General features: G+C 49.2%; 1 protein-coding gene across 1 annotated transcript in view; it reads left to right on the top strand.

The window, feature by feature from the left end:
- Positions 1 to 402: 402 nt before the first annotated feature.
- Positions 403 to 20,811, top strand: part of LOC135568162 (uncharacterized) — a 58,298-nt gene continuing 37,889 nt past the window's right edge. Inside the window, exons 1-4 of the mRNA XM_065015137.1 lie at positions 403 to 568; positions 2,573 to 2,713; positions 4,210 to 4,313; positions 6,079 to 6,227. Of these exons, the coding sequence (XP_064871209.1) occupies positions 2,586 to 2,713; positions 4,210 to 4,313; positions 6,079 to 6,227 (381 nt within the window). The 5' untranslated portion in view covers positions 403 to 568; positions 2,573 to 2,585. The remainder of the gene's footprint in view (positions 569 to 2,572; positions 2,714 to 4,209; positions 4,314 to 6,078; positions 6,228 to 20,811) is intronic.

Here is a 20,811-nt window from a genome sequence, read left to right as displayed (position 1 = left end):
GGAGGGGAGACAACATGTTCCTCCTGTAATTTACTTAAACACACACACACCATAAGATCATATGACTTGTTTGTGCTCGCCATTTGTCTATGTTCTACTGGTACAGACCGTAGTGCATCTCCCAAGTCAATGACCACGGCAATGTGAACTGAATCCACTCTGTGAGAGATTGATTTCCATAGCCTACTGCGCCTCATAACCCGGCGCCCCATACTTTTTATTTTATTTATTTTAAATTGAATGACTTGTTAGTTTGTGTTTTCTCCAGTTGAATGAGAAGACGAAAATGTCCCAAATATATGTTGTTGTATTTTTTTGCTCCCAGATAGCGTGTATAGTGCGGTGAGGTTTTCCTGGTGGAAACTGACCTCCACGTGGTTGGTTGTTTACGTCTTCCAGGAACCGGCCGCAGCGGAACAGCGCTGATTGGGAAACATCATTCCTGGATACAATTTCATTGCAACAAGTTTGGACGGCTGGAAAATATATCCGCTGCCTCATCCACAAAGAGGTGCTGGAAGAAAAAAAACACTGACTCCTGTTTTCAACTTTCTCTGGCTTTATTAAAGTAAGAGCTCGACGTATGTCTCCGTCTTTTGTTCTAACGCTAGTATTAGTCTCCGTCTTTTGTTCTAACGCTAGTATTAGTCTCCGTCTTTTGTTCTAACGCTAGTATTAGTCTCCGTCTTTTGTTCTAACGCTAGTATTAGTCTCCGTCTTTTGTTCTAACGCTAGTATTAGTCTCCGTCTTTTGTTCTAACGCTAGTATTAGTCTCCGTCTTTTGTTCTAACGCTAGTATTAGGCTCTCTTTTGTTCTAACGCTAGTATTAGGCTCCGTCTTTTGTTCTAACGCTAGTATTAGGCTCCGTCTTTGTTCTAACGCTAGTATTAGTCTCCGTCTAACGCTTTGGCTTCTTTGTTCTAACGCTAGTATTAGTCTCCGTCTTTTGTTCTAACGCTAGTATTAGTCTCCGTCTTTTGTTATAACTAACGTCTTTTGTTCTAACGTAGTATTAGTCTCCGTCTTTTGTTCTAACGCTAGTATTAGTCTCGTCTTTTGTTCTAACGCTCTTTGTTTTGTTCTAACGCTAGTATTAGTCTCCGTCTTTTGTTCTAACGCTAGTATTAGTCTCCGTCTTTTGTTCTAACGCTAGTATTAGTCTCCGTCTTTTGTTCTAACGCTAGTATTAGTCTCCGTCTTTTGTTCTAACGCTAGTATTAGTCTCCGTCTTTTGTTCTAACGCTAGTATTAGGCTCCGTCTTTTGTTCTAACGCTAGTATTAGTCTCCGTCTTTTGTTCTAACGCTAGTATTAGTCTCCGTCTTTTGTTCTAACGCTAGTATTAGTCTCCGTCTTTTGTTCTAACGCTAGTATTAGTCTCCGTCTTTTTTTTTTCACTGCTAAGTCACGTTCATTTTCGAGTGTTTTTGTCGTGAACAAACACGTTTGTTGACATTGGCAATATAGAAGTTGTAGCTAAAATACAGCGAGATAATGTAGCGTAAATGACGTGTTGTCCAAAGATAGTTTTAATTATCTAGGACATGCTGTGCCTGCTTCCCCTCCAAGTCGCACAGTCAAAAACGGCTGGGAATAATGTGCAACAGGAATCTCTATTCAATAACAACGTTTCCAACATACAACAGAGTTGTTTATCGGCAGAATAAGATACCAGGTAGGGAAGTGGGCTACGTGGTGTGTTGATACCTTTTCGACAGCTAGTTTAACTAGGTGAACTGATCATGCTACTTTGTATACGTTGTTTTTTTTCGGCATCCTTGTTATTTACGAAGTTTTTGGATACAGATTCCGGTTGGAACGTAAACACAAATTATACCCAGCCGTCAAAAACACGTTTTCTAAATGTTTTTTTTTTTTGGTTACTTAGCTATATAGTCTTGTTGTTTTAAGATGTTGCTGTCTAAATGAGCTTTTAGTTTCCTGTAGTGTGATGCGGTTTGATGTCAACATATAGCTACACCTCTCCGTTTCTATAGTTACATACACAATCCATTAGCAACACCTTCCTGATATTGAGTCGCTGCATCCCCTCCCCTCCATTTTGCCCTCAGAACAGACTCAGTTCGTCGGGTCATGGACTCGACAAGGTGTCTTAAAGAGTGACACAGGGATGCTGAGCCATGTTGACTCCAATGTTTCCCCCACAATTGTGTCAAGTTGGCTGGATATTCTTTGGGTGGTGGACCGTTCTTGATACACACAGGGGAAACTGTTGAGTGTGGAAAAACCCAGCAGCGTTGCAGTTCTTGACACACACAAACCGGTGCGATTGGCACCTAATTACTACCACACCCCCTTTCAAAGGCACTTAAATCTTTTGTCCTTCCCCATTCACCCTCTGAATGAGACACATACACAATACACGTCTCGAGGACTATAAATCCTTAATTAACCCCGTCTCCTCCCCTTCATTTACACTGATTTGAAGTGGATTTAACAGGTGACATCAATTAGGGATCATAGTTTTCACCTGGCCAGTCCTATGTTCCTAATGTTTTATACACTCAGAGTTGTTCCACTTATTTTCAAGTTTGATTCTGGTTGTTTCAGATCCACAAGAAGAATGTTTCAGCTTGGGAGCCAGCTGGCCCAGTTTCACTTCTCCACAGGACCCAGTACTGCTATTGCAGGTGCCACAGGAGACAGTACACAGCCTACCCTAACAGTGCAGGACTTTATCCAACGTGTCAGGTAGGCCTGAATGATTGATTTAACACGTCAGGGACTTATACAAGTGTGTTCTGTACGTATGGTGAGGTCGTATGGTGAGGTCGTATGGTGAGGTCGTATGGTGAGGTCGTATGGTGAGGTCGTATGGTGAGGTCGTATGGTGAGGTCGTTGGCTCAGGTTGTACGTAGCTAGCTAGACTACATTATGGGGGTCAGGTTGTACGTAGCTAGCTAGACTACATTATGGGGGTCAGGTTGTACGTAGCTAGCTAGACTACATTATGGGGGGTCAGGTTGGACGTAGCTAGCTAGACTACATTATGGGGGTCAGGTTGGACGTAGCTAGCTAGACTACATTATGGGGGGTCAGGCTGTACGTAGTTAGCTAGACTACATTATGGGGGAGGTCAGGTTGTACGTAGCTAGCTAGACTACATTATGGGGGGTCAGGCTGTACGTAGTTAGCTAGACTACATTATGGGGGAGGTCAGGCTGTACGTAGCTAGCTAGACTACATTATGGGGGTCAGGCTTGTACGTAGCTAGCTAGACTACATTATGGGGGGTCAGGTCAGGTTGTACGTAGCTAGCTAGACTACATTATGGGGGTCAGGCTGTACGTAGCTAGCTAGACTACATTATGGGGGGTCAGGTTGTACGTAGCTAGCTAGACTACATTATGGGGGGGTCAGGTTGTACGTAGCTAGCTAGACTACATTATGGGGGGGTCAGGTTGTACGTAGCTAGCTAGACTACATTATGGGGGAGGGTCAGGTTGTACGTAGCTAGCTAGACTACATTATGGGGGGTCAGGCTGTACGTAGCTAGCTAGACTACATTATGGGGGGTCAGGTTGTACGTAGCTAGCTAGACTACATTATGGGGGTCAGGTTGTACGTAGCTAGCTAGACTACATTATGGGGGGTCAGGTTGTACGTAGCTAGCTAGACTACATTATGGGGGGGGTCAGGTTGTACGTAGCTAGCTAGACTACATTATGGGGGGGGGCTCAGGTTGTACGTAGCTAGCTAGACTACATTATGGGGGGTCAGGTTGTACGTAGCTAGCTAGACTACATTATGGGGGGTCAGGTTGTTATGGGGTCGGTAGCTAGCTAGACTACATTATGGGGGTCAGGTTGTACGTAGCTAGCTGGACTACATTATGGGGGGTCAGGCTGTACGTAGCTAGCTAGACTACATTATGGGGGGGGTCAGGTTGTACGTAGCTAGCTAGACTACATTATGGGGGTCAGGTTGTACGTAGCTAGCTAGACTACATTATGGGGGGGGTCAGGTTGTACGTAGCTAGCTAGACTACATTTTGGGGGGTCAGGTTGTACGTAGCTAGCTAGACTACATTATGGGGGGGTCAGGTTGTACGTAGCTAGCTAGACTACATTATGGGGGGGGGTCAGGCTGTACGTAGCTAGCTAGACTACATTATGGGGGGGGGGTCAGGCTGTACCTAGTAAAAAGCACAATGACCTTGGATTATATCCCTCTTTATTGTCTTTAGGAAACTTGGCGGACTGAAGAAAGAGAACATTTTCTGCGACCTACGAGTCCCGACCCAGTTTCAAACCACCAAGGCAGACGACATCGACCTCGTCATCCTCACAGGTGCTCAGTCGATTATTAAACTAACTGGGCCTATGTACTGTCCGGTATTAAACTAACTAGGCCTATGTACTGTCCAGTATTAAACTAACTGGGCCTGTGTACTGTCCGGTATTAAACTAACTGGGCCTGTGTACTGTCCGGTATTAAACTAACTGGGCCTGTGTACTGTCCAGTATTAAACTAACTGGGCCTGTGTACTGTCCAGTATTAAACTAACTGGGCCTGTGTACTGTCCAGTATTAAACTAACTGGGCCTGTGTACTGTCCAGTATTAAACTAACTGGGCCTGTGTACTGTCCAGTATTAAACTAACTAGGCCTGTGTACTGTGTGGTATTAAACTAACTGGGCCTGTGTACTGTCCGGTATTAAACTAACTAGGCCTATGTACTGTGTGGTATTAAACTAACTAGGCCTATGTACTGTGTGGTATTAAACTAACTGGGCCTGTGTACTGTCCGGTATTAAACTAACTGGGCCTGTGTACTGTCCGGTATTAAACTAACTGGGCCTGTGTACTGTCCGGTATTAAACTAACTGGGCCTGTGTACTGTCCGGTATTAAACTAACTGGGCCTGTGTACTGTCCGGTATTAAACTAACTGGGCCTGTGTACTGTCCGGTATTAAACTAACTGGGCCTGTGTACTGTCCGGTATTAAACTAACTGGGCCTGTGTACTGTCCGGTATTAAACTAACTGGGCCTGTGTACTGTCCGGTATTAAACTAACTAGTATTACTGTCCAGTATTAAACTAACTGGGCCTGTGTACTGTCCGGTATTAAACTAACTGGGCCTGTGTACTGTCCAGTATTAAACTAACTAGGCCTATGTACTGTGTGGTTGACTCGACTCCCAACCAATGTTCCTTCTCTTTTCTTTTTTTTTGAGCACTGAGCAAATTTCACTTCTTCTGAGCGCAAACTTGAAAATTCTGTGCAGCTTCCAGCTCTCGTTCACTGTGAACACTGAGGCTGTACCTGCTTTAAGTTAGTTTTAATAGTGGCCAAGTAGGCTACTGTGGCTATGTGATCATAATGTAGGTCTACCAGAGTGGCCTGCCATCAAAAACAATGGCGAAAACCTGTAGGTGTTCACTCCAACCCTGTTCCTGGAGAGCTACCGTCCTCTAGGTGTTCACTCCAACCCTGTTCCTGGAGAGCTACTGTCCTCTAGGTGTTCACTCCAACCCTGTTCCTGGAGAGCTACTGAGAGCTCCTGTCCTCTAGGTGTTCACTCCAACCCTGTTCCTGGAGAGCTACTGTCCTCTAGGTGTTCACTCCAACCCTGTTCAGGAACAGGACAGTAGCTCAACAGGACAGTGTTGGAGTGAACACCAAGAGGACAGTGCTCTCCGGAACAGGGCTGGGCCTGTGTACACCTCCAGGACAAACTAGCTCTCCAGGAACTGGAGTATGAACACCTGAGGACAGTAGCTCTCCAGGAACAGGGTTGGAGTGAACACCTAGAGGACAGTAGCTCTCCAGGAACAGGGTTGGAGTGAACACCTAGAGGACAGTAGCTCTCCAGGAACAGGGTTGGAGTGAACACCTAGAGGACAGTAGCTCTCCAGGAACAGGGTTGGAGTGAACACCTAGAGGACAGTAACTCTCCAGGAACAGGGTTGGAGAGCCCTGTTGTAAACTCAAAGCTCTTCTCACAACTCAAAGCTCTTCTCACAACTCAAAGCTCTTCTCACAACTCAAAGCTCTTCTCACAACTCAAAGCTCTTCTCACAACTCAACCCTCTTCTATCTGTCTTCTAAGGTCACGGGGTGTTCTGCATCGACGTGAAGCCCTGGAGAGGAACGGTGTCTTCCCAGCGGCAGCAATGGCACGTCCAGCTCAAAGAACAGCACCAGAACTTTACCAACACCTCCGTAGAACAGGTGGCTGACCCCATTGAGGCCGTCATGGTAAATATGTCATAACATCTTTTTAGTTAATAAAATAAATCCATATCAAATGTCGCCAAGTCTTTCACATGGACCAGTGGTCCAAAAGACTACAGTATGACGTCTAGATCAGGGGTTATCACTTAATGGGGGGTAGGGGCCAATAACCTGATTGAGATAATAAATGGCCTATAGTTTTACTATGACTGTGGCAGGGCATGGTCGGACAAGTCTAAGGCCCTGGAAGGAACATTTTTAAAGGCCCACCTCTTAGGCATAGGAAAACACATTTCCTGCAATTCTATAAATGTATCATTGGGCAAAGCAATGTTATTTAAATGGGGGGCAAAGGGGTGAAAGCAATGTTATTTAATGGGGGGGCAAAGCAATGTTATTTAATGGGGGCAAAGCAATGTTATTTAATGGGGGCAAAGCAATGTTATTTAATGGGGGGCAAAGCAATGTTATTTAATGGGGGGGGCAAAGCAATGTTATTTAATGGGGGGGCAAAGCAATGTTATTTAATGGGGGGGCAAAGCAATGTTATTTAATGGGGGGGCAAAGCAATGTTATTTAATGGGGGGGCAAAGCAATGTTATTTAATGGGGGGGTAAAAGCAATGTTATTTAATGGGGGGGCAAAGCAATGTTATTTAATGGAGGGGGGCAAAGCAATGTTATTTAATTGGGGGGGCAAAGCAATGTTATTTAATGGGGGGGGCAAAGCAATGTTATTTAATGGGGGGGGCAAAGCAATGTTATTTAATGGGGGGGCAAAGCAATGTTATTTAATGGGGGCGAAGCAATGTTATTTAATGGGGGCAAAGCAATGTTATTTAATGGGGGGGCAAAGCAATGTTATTTAATGGGGGGGCAAAGCAATGTTATTTAATGGGGGGGCAAAGCAATGTTATTTAATGGGGGGGGCAATGTTATTTAATGGGGGGCAAAGCAATGTTATTTAATGGGGGGGCAAAGCAATGTTATTTAATGGGGGGGGCAAAGCAATGTTATTTAATGGGGGCAAAGCAATGTTATTTAATGGGGGCAAAGCAATGTTATTTAATGGGGGGGGCAAAGCAATGTTATTTAATGGGGGCAAAGCAATGTTATTTAATGGGGGCAAAGCAATGTTATTTAATGGGGGCAAAGCAATGTTATTTAATGGGGGCAAAGCAATGTTATTTAATGGGGGCAAAGCAATGTTATTTAATGGGGGGCAAAGCAATGTTATTTAATGGGGGGCAAAGCAATGTTATTTAATGGGGGGCAAAGCAATGTTATTTAATGGGGGGGCAAAGCAATGTTATTTAATGGGGGCAAAGCAATGTTATTTAATGGGGGGGCAAAGCAATGTTATTTAATGGGGGGCAAAGCAATGTTATTTAATGGGGGCAAAGCAATGTTATTTAATGGGGGCAAAGCAATGTTATTTAATGGGGAGGGGCAAAGCAATGTTATTTAATGGGGGCAAAGCAATGTTATTTAATGGGGGGCAAAGCAATGTTATTTAATGGGGGGGCAAAGCAATGTTATTTAATGGGGGCAAAGCAATGTTATTTAATGGGGGCAAAGCAATGTTATTTAATGGAGGGGGCAAAGCAATGTTATTTAATTGGGGGGGGCAAAGCAATGTTATTTAATTGGGGGGCAAAGCAATGTTATTTAATGGGGGGCAAAGCAATGTTATTTAATGGGGGAGGGGCAAAGCAATGTTATTTAATGGGGGGGGCAAAGCAATGTTATTTAATGGGGGCAAAGCAATGTTATTTAATGGGGGCAAAGCAATGTTATTTAATGGGGGGGGCAAAGCAATGTTATTTAATGGGGGGCAGGCAGAGCAATGTTATTTAATGGGGGGGAAAGCTTTAAAGCTAATATCCTGTAACTCTACACGTTTTGCCATGAGACAGACTTTTGCAGTTTAAAATCTTAAATTGTATTAATATTATAACATTGTATTACACCCTCAACTTATTCCAGAGATCCTTTGAAATGAGTTAAATCTGTTAAATTAGTTGTTTTTTATTTAAAAGGGTATATACTTTTTATTTTAATTTTTTATGTCTGGCCACGGACCCCACTTTGAGAACCCCTCGCCTAGATGGCATCAGTTCCTGTCAGTTTAGGCTAAGTGTTAGCCTAGTTGTCAGTTTAGGCTAAGTGTTAGCCTAGTTGTCAGTTTAGGCTGAGTGTTAGCCTAGTTGTCAGTTTAGGCTGAGTGTTAGCCTAGTTGTCAGTTTAGGCTGAGTGTTAGCCTAGTTGTCAGTTTAGGCTGAGTGTTAGCCTAGTTGTCAGTTTAGGCTGAGTGTTAGCCTAGTTGTCAGTTTAGGCTGAGTGTTAGCCTAGTTGTCAGTTTAGGCTGAGTGTTAGCCTAGTTGTCAGTTTAGGCTAGGTGTTAGCCTAGTTATTGTAAGCCTTTGCAGTCTGGTACTTCATTCTGCCAGCCAAGCTCCCTCTTATCCAACCTCTGCCCCAACATAGCATCTACAGCAGGGTTGTTCATTTTGCCCCCGTGGCCTGCCTACGGTGTTCACCGAGGTCCGGAGGGCCGCACTTAAAATGGATGATTATTTACTCTATCCATAGCTTCTGGAATCTGCTCCCTGACTGCTATGCTCCCTGACTGCTATGCTCCCTGACTGCTATGCTCCCTGACTGCTATGCTCCCTGACTGCTATGCTCCCTGACTGCTATGCTCCCTGACTGCTATGCTCCCTGACTGCTATGCTCCCTGACTGTCTCTCTTTCGTTTAGATGACTGTTAGTAAGCTGGACAGTGAAGGCTATAAATGTAGGGCTGTTATTTCTACAGAGATTCAGTTTTATTTTGGTAATAGTCTCCTCCCCCCCAGATTGAAGGGTTCGCAGGCCAGATCTGGCCCATATGTTTGACATCCCTGAGGCTCTTGCTCTATACAGTGAATGTGACAGCTGTGTTGAGGCACCTGCTTTCCCCCTGTATAAACACAATTACAGCCGTTAAAAATGAAGAGGCCCTGGGAAGGGAATTCACCCGAGCCCTGGGAAGGGAATTCACCCGAGCCCTGGGAAGGGAATTCACCCGAGCCCTGGGAAGGGAATTCACCCCCTGGGAAGGAATTCACCCGAGCCCTGGGAAGGAATTCACCCGAGCCCTGGGAAGGAATTCACCCGAGCCCTGGGAAGGGAATTCACCCGAGCCCTGGGAAGGAATTCACCCGAGCCCTGGGAAGGGAATTCACCGAGCCCTGGGAAGGAATTCACCCACCCGAGCCCTGGGAAGGGAATTCACCCAGCCCTGGGAAGGAATTCACCCGAGCCCTGGGAAGGGAATTCACCCGAGCCCTGGGAAGGAATTCACCCGAGCCCTGGGAAGGGAATTCACCCGAGCCCTGGGAAGGAATTCACCCGAGCCCTGGGAAGGGAATTCACCCGAGCCCTGGGAAGGAATTCACCCGAGCCCTGGGAAGGAATTCACCCCCTGGGAAGGGAATTCACCCGAGCCCTGGGAAGGGAATCACCTGAGCCCTGGGAAGGAATTCACCCGAGCCCTGGGAAGGAATTCACCCGAGCCCTGGGAAGGAATCACCCGAGCCCTGGGAAGGAATTCACCCGAGCCCTGGGAAGGGAATTCACCCCGAGCCCTGGGAAGGGAATTCACCCGAGCCCTGGGAAGGAATTCACCCGAGCCCTGGGAAGGGAATTCACCCGAAGGGAATTCACCCGAGCCCTGGGAAGGAATTCACCCTGAGCCCTGGGAAGGGAATTCACCCGAGCCCCTGGGAGGGAATTCACCCGAGCCCTGGGAAGGGAATTCACCCGAGCCCTGGGAAGGGAAAGGAATTCACCCGAGCCCTGGGAAGGGAATTCACCCAGCCCTGGGATAGAATTCACCCGAGCCCTGGGAAGGAATTCACCCGAGCCCTGGGAAGGGAATTCAGCCCTGGGGAATTCACCCGAGCCCTGAAGGGAATTCACCCGAGCCCTGGGAAGGGAATTCACCCGAGCCCTGGGAAGGGAATTCACCCGAGCCCTGGGAAGGGAATTCACCCGAGCCCTGGGAAGGGAATTCACCCGAGCCCTGGGAAGGGAATTCACCCGAGCCCTGGGAAGGGAATTCACCCGAGCCCTGGGAAGAATTCTGGCCCTGGGAAGGAATTCACCCGAGCCCTGGGAAGGAATTCCCTGAGCCCTGGGAAGGGAATTCACCCGAGCCCTGGGAAGGGAATTCCCTGGGACCCAGCCCTGGGAAGGAATTCACCCGAGCCCTGGGAAGGGAATTCAGAGCCCTGGGAAGGGAATTCACCGAGCCCTGGGAAGGGACCTGGGAAGGGAATTCACCCGAGCCCTGGGAAGGGAATTCACCCGAGCCCTGGGAAGGGAATTCACCCGAGCCCTGGGAAGGGAATTCACCCGAGCCCTGGGAAGGGAATTCACCCGAGCCCTGGGAAGGGAATTCACCCGAGCCCTGGGAAGGAATTCACCCGAGCCCTGGGAAGGGAATTCACCCGAGCCCTGGGAAGGCACCCCTTCACACCCTGGGAAGAGCCCTGGGAAGGGAATTCACCCGAGCCCTGGGAAGGGAATTCACCCGAGCCCTGGGAAGGGAATTCACCCGAGCCCTGGGAAGGAATTCACCCGAGCCCTGGGAAGGGAATTCACCCGAGCCCTGGGAAGGGAATTCACCCGAGCCCTGGGAAGGGAATTCACCCGAGCCCTGGGAAGGGAATTCACCCGAGCCCTGGGAAGGGGAATTCACCCGAGCCCTGGGAAGGGAATTCACCCGAGCCCTGGGAAGGGAATTCACCCGAGCCCTGGGAAGGAATTCACCCGAGCCCTGGGAAGGAATTCACCCGAGCCCTGGGAAGGGAATTCACCCGAGCCCTGGGAAGGAATTCACCGAGCCCTGGGAAGGAATTCACCCGAGCCCTGGGAAGGAATTCACCCGAGCCCTGGGAAGGGAATTCACCCGAGCCCTGGGAAGGGAATTCACCCGAGCCCTGGGAAGGGAATTCACCCGAGCCCTGGGAAGGGAATTCACCCGAGCCCTGGGAAGGGAATTCACCCGAGCCCTGGGAAGGGAATTCACCCGAGCCCTGGGAAGGGAATTCACCCGAGCCCTGGGAAGGGAATTCACCCGAGCCCTGGGAAGGGAATTCACCCGAGCCCTGGGAAGGGAATTCACCCGAGCCCTGGGAAGGGAATTCACCCGAGCCCTGGGAAGGGAATTCACCCGAGCCCTGCTCCCGCTGTAGTGTTCATCAACTCATTTCCATATAAATCTACTACTCTGACTCAGTCAAGATCCAGGACAAAGCTGACAGTTTGGATTAGAATCCAAAACTACAGTTTGGTTTAGAATCCAAAACTACAGTTTGGATTAGAATCCAAAACTACAGTTTGGATTAGAATCCAAAACTACAGTTTGGTTTAGAATCCAAAACTACAGTTTGGTTTAGAATCCAAAACTACAGTTTGGTTTAGAATCCAAAACTACAGTTTGGTTTAGAATCCAAAACTACAGTTTGGTTTAGAATCCAAACCTACAGTTTGGTTTAGAATCCAAAACTACAGTTTGGTTTAGAATCCAAAACTACAGTTTGGTTTAGAATCCAAACCTACAGTTTGGTTTAGAATCCAAACCTACAGTTTGGTTTAGAATCCAAAACTACAGTTTGGATTAGAATCCAAAACTACAGTTTGGTTTAGAATCCAAAACTACAGTTTGGATTAGAATCCAAAACTACAGTTTGGATTAGAATCCAAAACTACAGTTTGGTTTAGAATCCAAAACTACAGTTTGGTTTAGAATCCAAAACTACAGTTTGGTTTAGAATCCAAAACTACAGTTTGGTTTAGAATCCAAAACTACAGTTTGGTTTAGAATCCAAAACTACAGTTTGGTTTAGAATCCAAAACTACAGTTTGGTTTAGAATCCAAAACTACAGTTTGGTTTAGAATCCAAAACTACAGTTTGGTTTAGAATCCAAAACTACAGTTTGGTTTAGAATCCAAAACTACAGTTTGGTTTAGAATCCAAACCTACAGTTTGGTTTAGAAGGATATTTTATCATCAAATCCTTCCAATGGTGATTTTTTTGGGGGTAACACAATTTTTCCTAAACTGTGCTTTCCATTTCCATAGTGGGTCAGAAGAACATAACCCACCAAAAACATACATTATGAGTTATTATTTGTGGTGAATAATGATATACTATACTTGACAGACTTGCTAATGATTAGGTCTCTGATTATTAGCTAATGATTTATATCTATACACTTAGATTTTACATTCACTCTTTAGTTATTTGGGAGGGGGGGTAGTTGAGTGTCATCCTCATAGCAACAATAGGAGAGACCATGTGAGGATATGACAGAGCTGTGTGACTTGGTGTAATGAGAGAAGAGGGCCTAGAACCGAGCCCTGGGGGACACCAGTAGTGAGAGTATGTGGTGCAGATACAGATCCTCTCCATGTGACCTGGTAAGAGCGGCCAGCCGGGTAGAATGCAGTCAAGAGTGTTCAGAGCCTGAGACGCCCAGCCCTGAGAGGATGGAGCCTGAGACGCCCAGCCCTGAGAGGGTGGAGAGGAGGATCTGATAGAGACTGAGACGCCCAGCCCTGAGAGGGTGGAGAGGAGGATCTGATAGAGCCTGAGACGCCCAGCCCTGAGAGGGTGGAGATGATAGAGCCGGAGACGCCCAGCCCTGAGAGGGTGGAGAGGAGGATCTGATAGAGTCTGAGACGCCCAGCCCTGAGAGGGTGGAGATGATAGAGCCGGAGACGCCCAGCCCTGAGAGGGTGGAGAGGAGGATCTGATAGAGCCTGAGACGCCCAGTCCTGAGAGGGTGGAGAGGAGGATCTGATAGAGCCTGAGATGCCCAGCCCTGAGAGGGTGGAGATGATAGAGCCTGAGATGCCCAGCCCTGAGAGGGTGGAGAGGAGGATCTGATAGAGCCTGAGACTCCCAGCCCTGAGAGGGTGGAGAGGAGGATCTGATAGAGTCTGAGACTCCCAGCCCTGAGAGGGTGGAGAGAAGGATCTGATAGAGCCTGAGACACCCAGCCCTGAGAGGGTGGAGAGGAGGATCTGATAGAGCCTGAGACTCCCAGCCCTGAGAGGGTGGAGAGAAGGATCTGATAGAGCCTGAGACACCCAGCCCTGAGAGGGTGGAGAGGAGGATCTGATAGAGCCTGAGACACCCAGCCCTGAGAGGGTGGAGAGGAGGATCTGATAGAGCCTGAGACGCCCAGCCCTGAGAGGGTGGAGAGGAGGATCTGATAGAGCCTGAGACTCCCAGCCCTGAGAGGGTGGAGAGGAGGATCTGATAGAGCCTGAGACACCCAGCCCTGAGAGGGGGGAGGAGGATCTGATAGAGCCTGAGACACCCAGCCCTGAGAGGGTGGAGAGGAGGATGATGAGAGCCGGAGACGCCCAGCCCTGAGAGGGTGGAGAGGAGGATTTGATAGAGCCTGAGACACCCAGCCCTGAGAGGGTGGAGATGATAGAGCCTGGAGACGCCCAGCCCTGAGAGGGTGGAGAGGAGGATTTGATAGAGCCTGAGACACCCAGCCCTGAGAGGGTGGAGAGGAGGATCTGATAGAGCCTGAGACGCCCAGCCCTGAGAGGGTGGAGATGATAGAGCCGGAGACGCCCAGCCCTGAGAGGGTGGAGAGGAGGATTTGATAGAGCCTGAGACACCCAGCCCTGAGAGGGTGGAGAGGAGGATCTGATAGAGCCTGAGACACCCAGCCCTGAGAGGGTGGAGAGGAGGATCTGATAGAGTCTGAGACGCCCAGCCCTGAGAGGGTGGAGATGAGGATCTGAGCCTGAGACGCCCAGCCCTGAGAGGGTGGAGAGGAGGATCTGATAGAGCCTGAGACGCCCAGTCCTGAGAGGGTGGAGAGGAGGATCTGATAGAGCCTGAGATGCCCAGCCCTGAGAGGGTGGAGATGATAGAGCCTGAGATGCCCAGCCCTGAGAGGGTGGAGAGGAGGATCTGATAGAGTCTGAGACTCCCAGCCCTGAGAGGGTGGAGAGGAGGATCTGATAGAGTCTGAGACTCCCAGCCCTGAGAGGGTGGAGAGGAGGGTCTGATAGAGCCTGAGACGCCCAGCCCTGAGAGGGTGGAGAGAAGGATCTGATAGAGCCTGAGACACCCAGCCCTGAGAGGGTGGAGGGGAGGATCTGATAGAGCCTGAGACTCCCAGCCCTGAGAGGGTGGAGAGGAGGATCTGATAGAGCCTGAGACTCCCAGCCCTGAGAGGGTGGAGATGATAGAGCCTGAGACTCCCAGCCCTGAGAGGGTGGAGAGGAGGATCTGATAGGGCCTGAGACTCCCAGCCCTGAGAGGGTGGAGATGATAGAGCCGGAGACGCCCAGCCCTGAGAGGGTGGAGAGGAGGATCTGATAGAGCCTGAGACTCCCAGCCCTGAGAGGGTGGAGAGGAGGATCTGATAGAGCCTGAGACGCCCAGCCCTGAGAGGGTGGAGAGGAGGATCTGATAGAGCCTGAGACACCCAGCCCTGAGAGGGGGGGGAGGAGGATCTGATAGAGCCTGAGACACCCAGCCCTGAGAGGGTGGAGAGGAGGATCTGATAGAGCCTGAGACACCCAGCCCTGAGAGGGTGGAGATGATAGAGCCGGAGACGCCCAGCCCTGAGAGGGTGGAGAGGAGGATTTGATAGAGCCTGAGACACCCAGCCCTGAGAGGGTGGAGAGAAGGATCTGATAGAGCCTGAGACACCCAGCCCTGAGAGGGTGGAGAGGAGGATCTGATAGAGCCTGAGACTCCCAGCCCTGAGAGGGTGGAGAGGAGGATCTGATAGAGCCTGAGAGGATCTGAAGGTTCACGGTGTTGAAGGCAGAGGATGGATCTAGGAGGATGAGAACAGAAGAGTCAACTTTGGCAGTGTGACGAGCCTCTGACACACAGAGAGGAGCTGTCTCAGTTGAGTAATCAATCTTGAAGCCTGACTGATTAGGGTCCAGAAAATAATTCCTAGAGAGTTGGTCAGAGACGGCACGCTCAAGTATTTTTGGAAAGAAAGCGGGGATACAGGTCTGTAGTTTCTGACGTCAGAGGGTTTCAGGACGAGGGGTGCAACTCTGGACATTTTGAGGTTAGAGGGTCAGCCAAGGGTCGGGGATGAGTTGCCGAGAGGAAGTGAAGGTCTCCAGTGATGGTCTGTGGGGAAGGGGATGGGGTCGGGCAGGCAGGGGTGGCCGGACCTCACTATTTGCTGGATGTCATCTGGAGAGAGAGAGAGGGGAGAAAGAGGTCAAGGCGACAGGTAGTTTTCATGGAACAGTTTCATTTAAAATCTAATAGTATCTCAAAGTCATTGTCTGTGATTAATCTACGTTCTATCTAAGTCTAATTTAAAATTATAGATATAAACTGCTGCTACTGTTCTGCCTTATTAGTTTCAATGCTGGTTTTATGAACATTTGAACATCTTGGCCATTCTTATAATCTCCACCCGGCACAGCCACTGGCATGCTGGTTTATTTCCATGAACATTTGAACATCTTGGCCATGTTCTGTTATAATCTCCACCCGGCACAGCCAGAAGAGGACTGGCCACCCCACATAGCCTGGTTCCTCTCTAGGTTTCTTCCTAGGTTTTGGCCTTTCTAGGAGTTTTCCTAGCCACCGTGCTTCTACACCTGCATTGCTTGCTGTTTGGAGGTTTTTAGGCATGTGTTTCTGTACAGCACTTTGAGATATCAGCTGATGTACGAAGGGCTATATAAATAAATTTGATTTGATCTAAAAGTAACTTTTTATTGCCATTGCCACCTATGTTAAATAATATAGCCTTCTTCAATATGTGTTGAGGGGATGTTGTCAAACTTCTTGGAAGGGAAGGTGGAAAAGTGTTTCCTTGGTTTAGAGGCAGAACCTTGACATTATAGATTGATAAAGTGTACCTATACTAGCATACTGTGTACTCATTGTCGTATTTAACATGTCCCATTTAGTAGAAATTATGCAGTGTGTCTCAGCCGCAATGCAAGAGTGGATCCTGAGTAGGTGGGGTGGGGGTTGAGTGGGGGTGCATTTTTTTTTTCTCTCCCAAATTCAACAGACAGTGCATCACATTAACCAGCCTGATAATAGCTCATTTCCTATACGATCAATTTGTCTAAACTCTGAATATAAAATGAATCGGGTTATAGGCCTACTCAGGCTGGTTATAACCAAGCGTATCACATTCAACTTATACCACAGCCCATCTATCGTATTTTTAGAAAGGACTGAAGACAGAAACGGCTCATTTGGTCCCATTTCAACATGTTTATTAGTGAAGCCAAAGTGCACACACACTTTCTCATGTTCAAATCAAAAGGCCATTTCACCGGCCGGCCGGGCGCATCGCGAGTTCAGAACCGTTGCATAGCAACATAAACTATGTCACTGATCATTGGGAACGAGATCAGAATGACTACGAAGGATTGATCTATCAATTCAGTTATTAAATAGGTAGGCCAGCTTTCAGAACTGGTTAACATGACCTCAATAACAGCCCAGTCCATCAATTCAGTTATTAAATAGGTAGGCCAGCCTTCAGAACCGGTTAACATGACCTCAATAACAGCCCAGTCCATCAATTCAGTTGTTAAATAGGTAGGCCAGCCTTCAGAACCGGTTAACATGACTTCAATAACAGCCCAGTCCCCGGTGCCGACACATTCAGAAATCAAAAAATGGTTTGGCATTTTAGTTTAAATACTCTGACGAAGGCCACGAGAACAGGAAACGCTTTTCAATGAGAAAACAGAAATCCTCTTTGGTCAAATGTTTTATTTTACCTTTATTTAACCAGGCAAGTCAGTTAAGAACAAATTCTTATTTTCAATGGCGGCCTAGGAACAGTGGGTTAACTGCCTTGATCAGGGGCAGAACGACAGATTTGTACCTTGTCAGCTCGGGGATTTGAACTTGTAACCTACTAGTCAAACGCTCTAACCACTAGCCTACCCTGCCGCCCCTCTCTAACCACTAGGCTACCCTGCCACCCCTCCACTCTAACCACTAGGCTCCCTGCCGCCCCTACACTCTAACCACTAGGCTACCCTGCCGCCTCTACACTCTAACCACTAGACTACCCTGCCGCCTCTACGCTCTAACCACTAGACTACCCTGCCGCCTCTACGCTCTAACCACTAGGCTACCCTGCCGCCTCTACGCTCTAACCACTAGGCTACCCTGCCGCCTCTACGCTCTAACCACTAGGCTACCCTGCCGCCTCTACGCTCTAACCACTAGGCTACCCTGCCGCCTCTACGCTCTAACCACTAGGCTACCCTGCCGCCTCTGCGCTCTAACCACTAGGCTACCCTGCCGCCTCTACGCTCTAACCACTAGGCTACCCTGCCGCCTCTACGCTCTAACCACTAGGCTACCCTGCCGCCTCTGCGCTCTAACCACTAGGCTACCCTGCCGCCTCTACGCTCTAACCACTAGGCTACCCTGCCGCCTCTACGCTCTAACCACTAGGCTACCCTGCCGCCTCTACGCTCTAACCACTAGGCTACCCTGCCGCCTCTACGCTCTAACCACTAGGCTACCTGCCACCTCTACGCTCTAACCACTAGGCTACCCTACCCCCTCTACACTCTAACCACTAGACTACCCTACCCCCTCTACACTCTAACCACTAGACTACCCTGCCCCCTCTACACTCTAACCACTAGACTACCCTACCCCCTCTACACTCTAACCACTAGGCTACCCTGCCACCTCTACACTAACCACTAGGCTACCCTGCCACCTCTACACTAACCACTAGGCTACCCTGCCACCTCTACACTCTAACCACTAGGCTACCTGCCACCTCTACACTCTAACCACTAGGCTACCTGCCCCCTCTACACTCTAACCACTAGGCTACCTGCCTCCTCTACACTCTAACCACTAGGCTACCTGCCTCCTCTACACTCTAACCACTAGGCTACCCTACCCCCTCTACACTCTAACCACTAGGCTACCTGCCCCCTCTACACTCTAACCACTAGGCTACCTGCCTCCTCTACACTCTAACCACTAGGCTACCCTGCCTCCTCTACACTCTAACCACTAGGCTACCTGCCTCCTCTACCCTCTAACCACTAGGCTACCCTGCCGCCTCTACACTCTAACCACTAGACTACCCTACCCCTCTACACTCTAACCACTAGGCTACCCTGCCACCTCTACACTCTAACCACTAGGCTACCCTGCCACCTCTACACTAACCACTAGGCTACCCTGCCACCTCTACACTAACCACTAGGCTACCCTGCCGCCTCTACACTCTAACCACTAGGCTACCCTGCCTCCTCTACACTCTAACCACTAGGCTACCTGCCGTCCCTACACTAACCACTAGGCTACCCTGCCACCTCTACACTCTAACCACTAGGCTACCCTGCCACCTCTACACTCTAACCACTAGGCTACCCTACCCCCTCTACACTCTAACCACTAGGCTACCCTGCCACCTCTACACTCTAACCACTAGGCTACCCTGCCACCTCTACACTCTAACCACTAGGCTACCCTACCCCCTCTACACTCTAACCACTAGGCTACCCTGCCACCTCTACACTCTAACCACTAGGCTACCCTGCCACCTCTACACTCTAACCACTAGGCTACCTGCCCCCTCTACACTCTAACCACTAGGCTACCCTGCCACCTCTACACTCTAACCACTAGGCTACCCTGCCACCTCTACACTCTAACCACTAGGCTACCCTGCCACCTCTACACTCTAACCACTAGGCTACCCTGCCACCTCTACACTCTAACCACTAGGCTACCCTGCCACCTCTACACTCTAACCACTAGGCTACCTGCCCCCTCTACACTCTAACCACTAGGCTACCCTGCCACCTCTACACTCTAACCACTAGGATACCCTGCCACCTCTACACTCTAACCACTAGGCTACCCTGCCACCTCTACACTCTAACCACTAGGCTACCCTGCCTCCTCTACACTCTAACCACTAGGCTACCCTGCCACCTCTACCTCTTTCACTAAATGTTGCCACCTCTACACTCTAACCACTAGGCTACCCTGCCAAACCACTAGGCTACCCTGCCACCTCTACACTCTAACCACTAGGCTACCCTGCCACCTCTACACTCTAACCACTAGGCTACCCTGCTCCTCTAACAGCAGAACCAGAGGCTAGGTGCCGCCTCTACAGGACTAGGCTACCCTGCCTCCTCTACACTCTAACCACTAGATACCCTGCCACCTCTAGAGAACCACTAGGCTACCCTGCCTCCTCTACACTCTAACCACTAGGCTACAGAGGAAGGTAACCACTAGGCTACCCTGCCAACACTCTGACCACTAGAACCCTGCCACCTCTACACTCTAACCACAGATACAGAGGAAGGTAGACCAGGAGGCTAGTGGAAGGATGACCACTAGGCTACCCTGCCACTCTACACTCTAACCACTAGATACAGACCTCTAAGGTAGAACCACTGGAAGGCTGACCTGCCACCTCTACACTCTAACCACTAGGCTGCCCTGACCTCTAAGGTAACCACTAGGCTACCCTGCCACCTCTAGGACTCTAACCACTAGGCTGCCCTGCCACCTCTAACTCAGAACCACTAGGCTAGAGAGGCCACCTCTAAGGATCTAACCACTGGCTACCCTGCCACCTCTACAGAGGAACCACTAGGCTAGGGACCTCTACACTCTAACCACTAGGCTACCCTGACTCCCTCTTAACTCTAACCACAGATACAGAGGAAGAGGAACCACTAAGGCTGACCCTGCCACCTCTACACTCTAACCACTAGATACAGAGGAAGAGGAACCACTAAGGCTGACCCTGCCACCTCTACACTCTAACCAGCAGATACCCTGACCTCTACACTCTAACCACTAGGCTAGTGGAACCTCTACACTCTAACCACTAGATACCCTGGAACCTCTAGACTCTAACCACTAGGCTGACCCTAGAACCCTCTGACTCTAACCACAGATACAGAGGAAGGTAGACTCTAACCACTGGAAGGCTACCCTGCCCCTCTACACTCTAACACTAGGCTACCCTGCCGCCCCTACAGAACCACTAGGCTACCCTGCCACCCCTACACTCTAACCACTAGGCTACCCTGCCACCTCTACACTCTAACCACTAGGCTACCCTGCCCCCTCTACACTCTAACCACTAGGCTACCCTGCCACCTCTACACTCTAACCACTAGGCTACCCTGCCAGATCTACACTCTAACCACTAGGGACCCTGCCCCTCTACACTCTAACCACTAGGCTGACCTGCCAGCAGATCTAACAGAGGAAGCTAGGAGGGACACTCTAACCACTAGGCTACCCTGCCCCCTCTAACTCAACCACTAGGCTACCCTGCCGCCCCTAGAGGAACCACTAGGCTACCCTAGAACCCTACACTCTAACCACTAGGCTATGCAGAGGAAGGTAACCACTAGGCTACCCCTGCCCCCTCTAAGGATGATAGGCTACCCTGCCCTCTAACACTCTAACCACAGACCCTGAAGGTAACCACTAGGCTAGGCCCCTAGTCTAACCACTGGCTAGAACGTGACTTTAACACTAGATACCCTGGAAGGTAGAGCTACACTCTAACCACT

Source organism: Oncorhynchus nerka, unplaced genomic scaffold (assembly GCF_034236695.1).
Source record: "Oncorhynchus nerka isolate Pitt River unplaced genomic scaffold, Oner_Uvic_2.0 unplaced_scaffold_1665, whole genome shotgun sequence".
In the NCBI taxonomy this organism is placed as follows: Eukaryota; Metazoa; Chordata; class Actinopteri; order Salmoniformes; family Salmonidae; genus Oncorhynchus; species Oncorhynchus nerka.
This window is presented reverse-complemented; position numbering and strand designations above follow the sequence as displayed.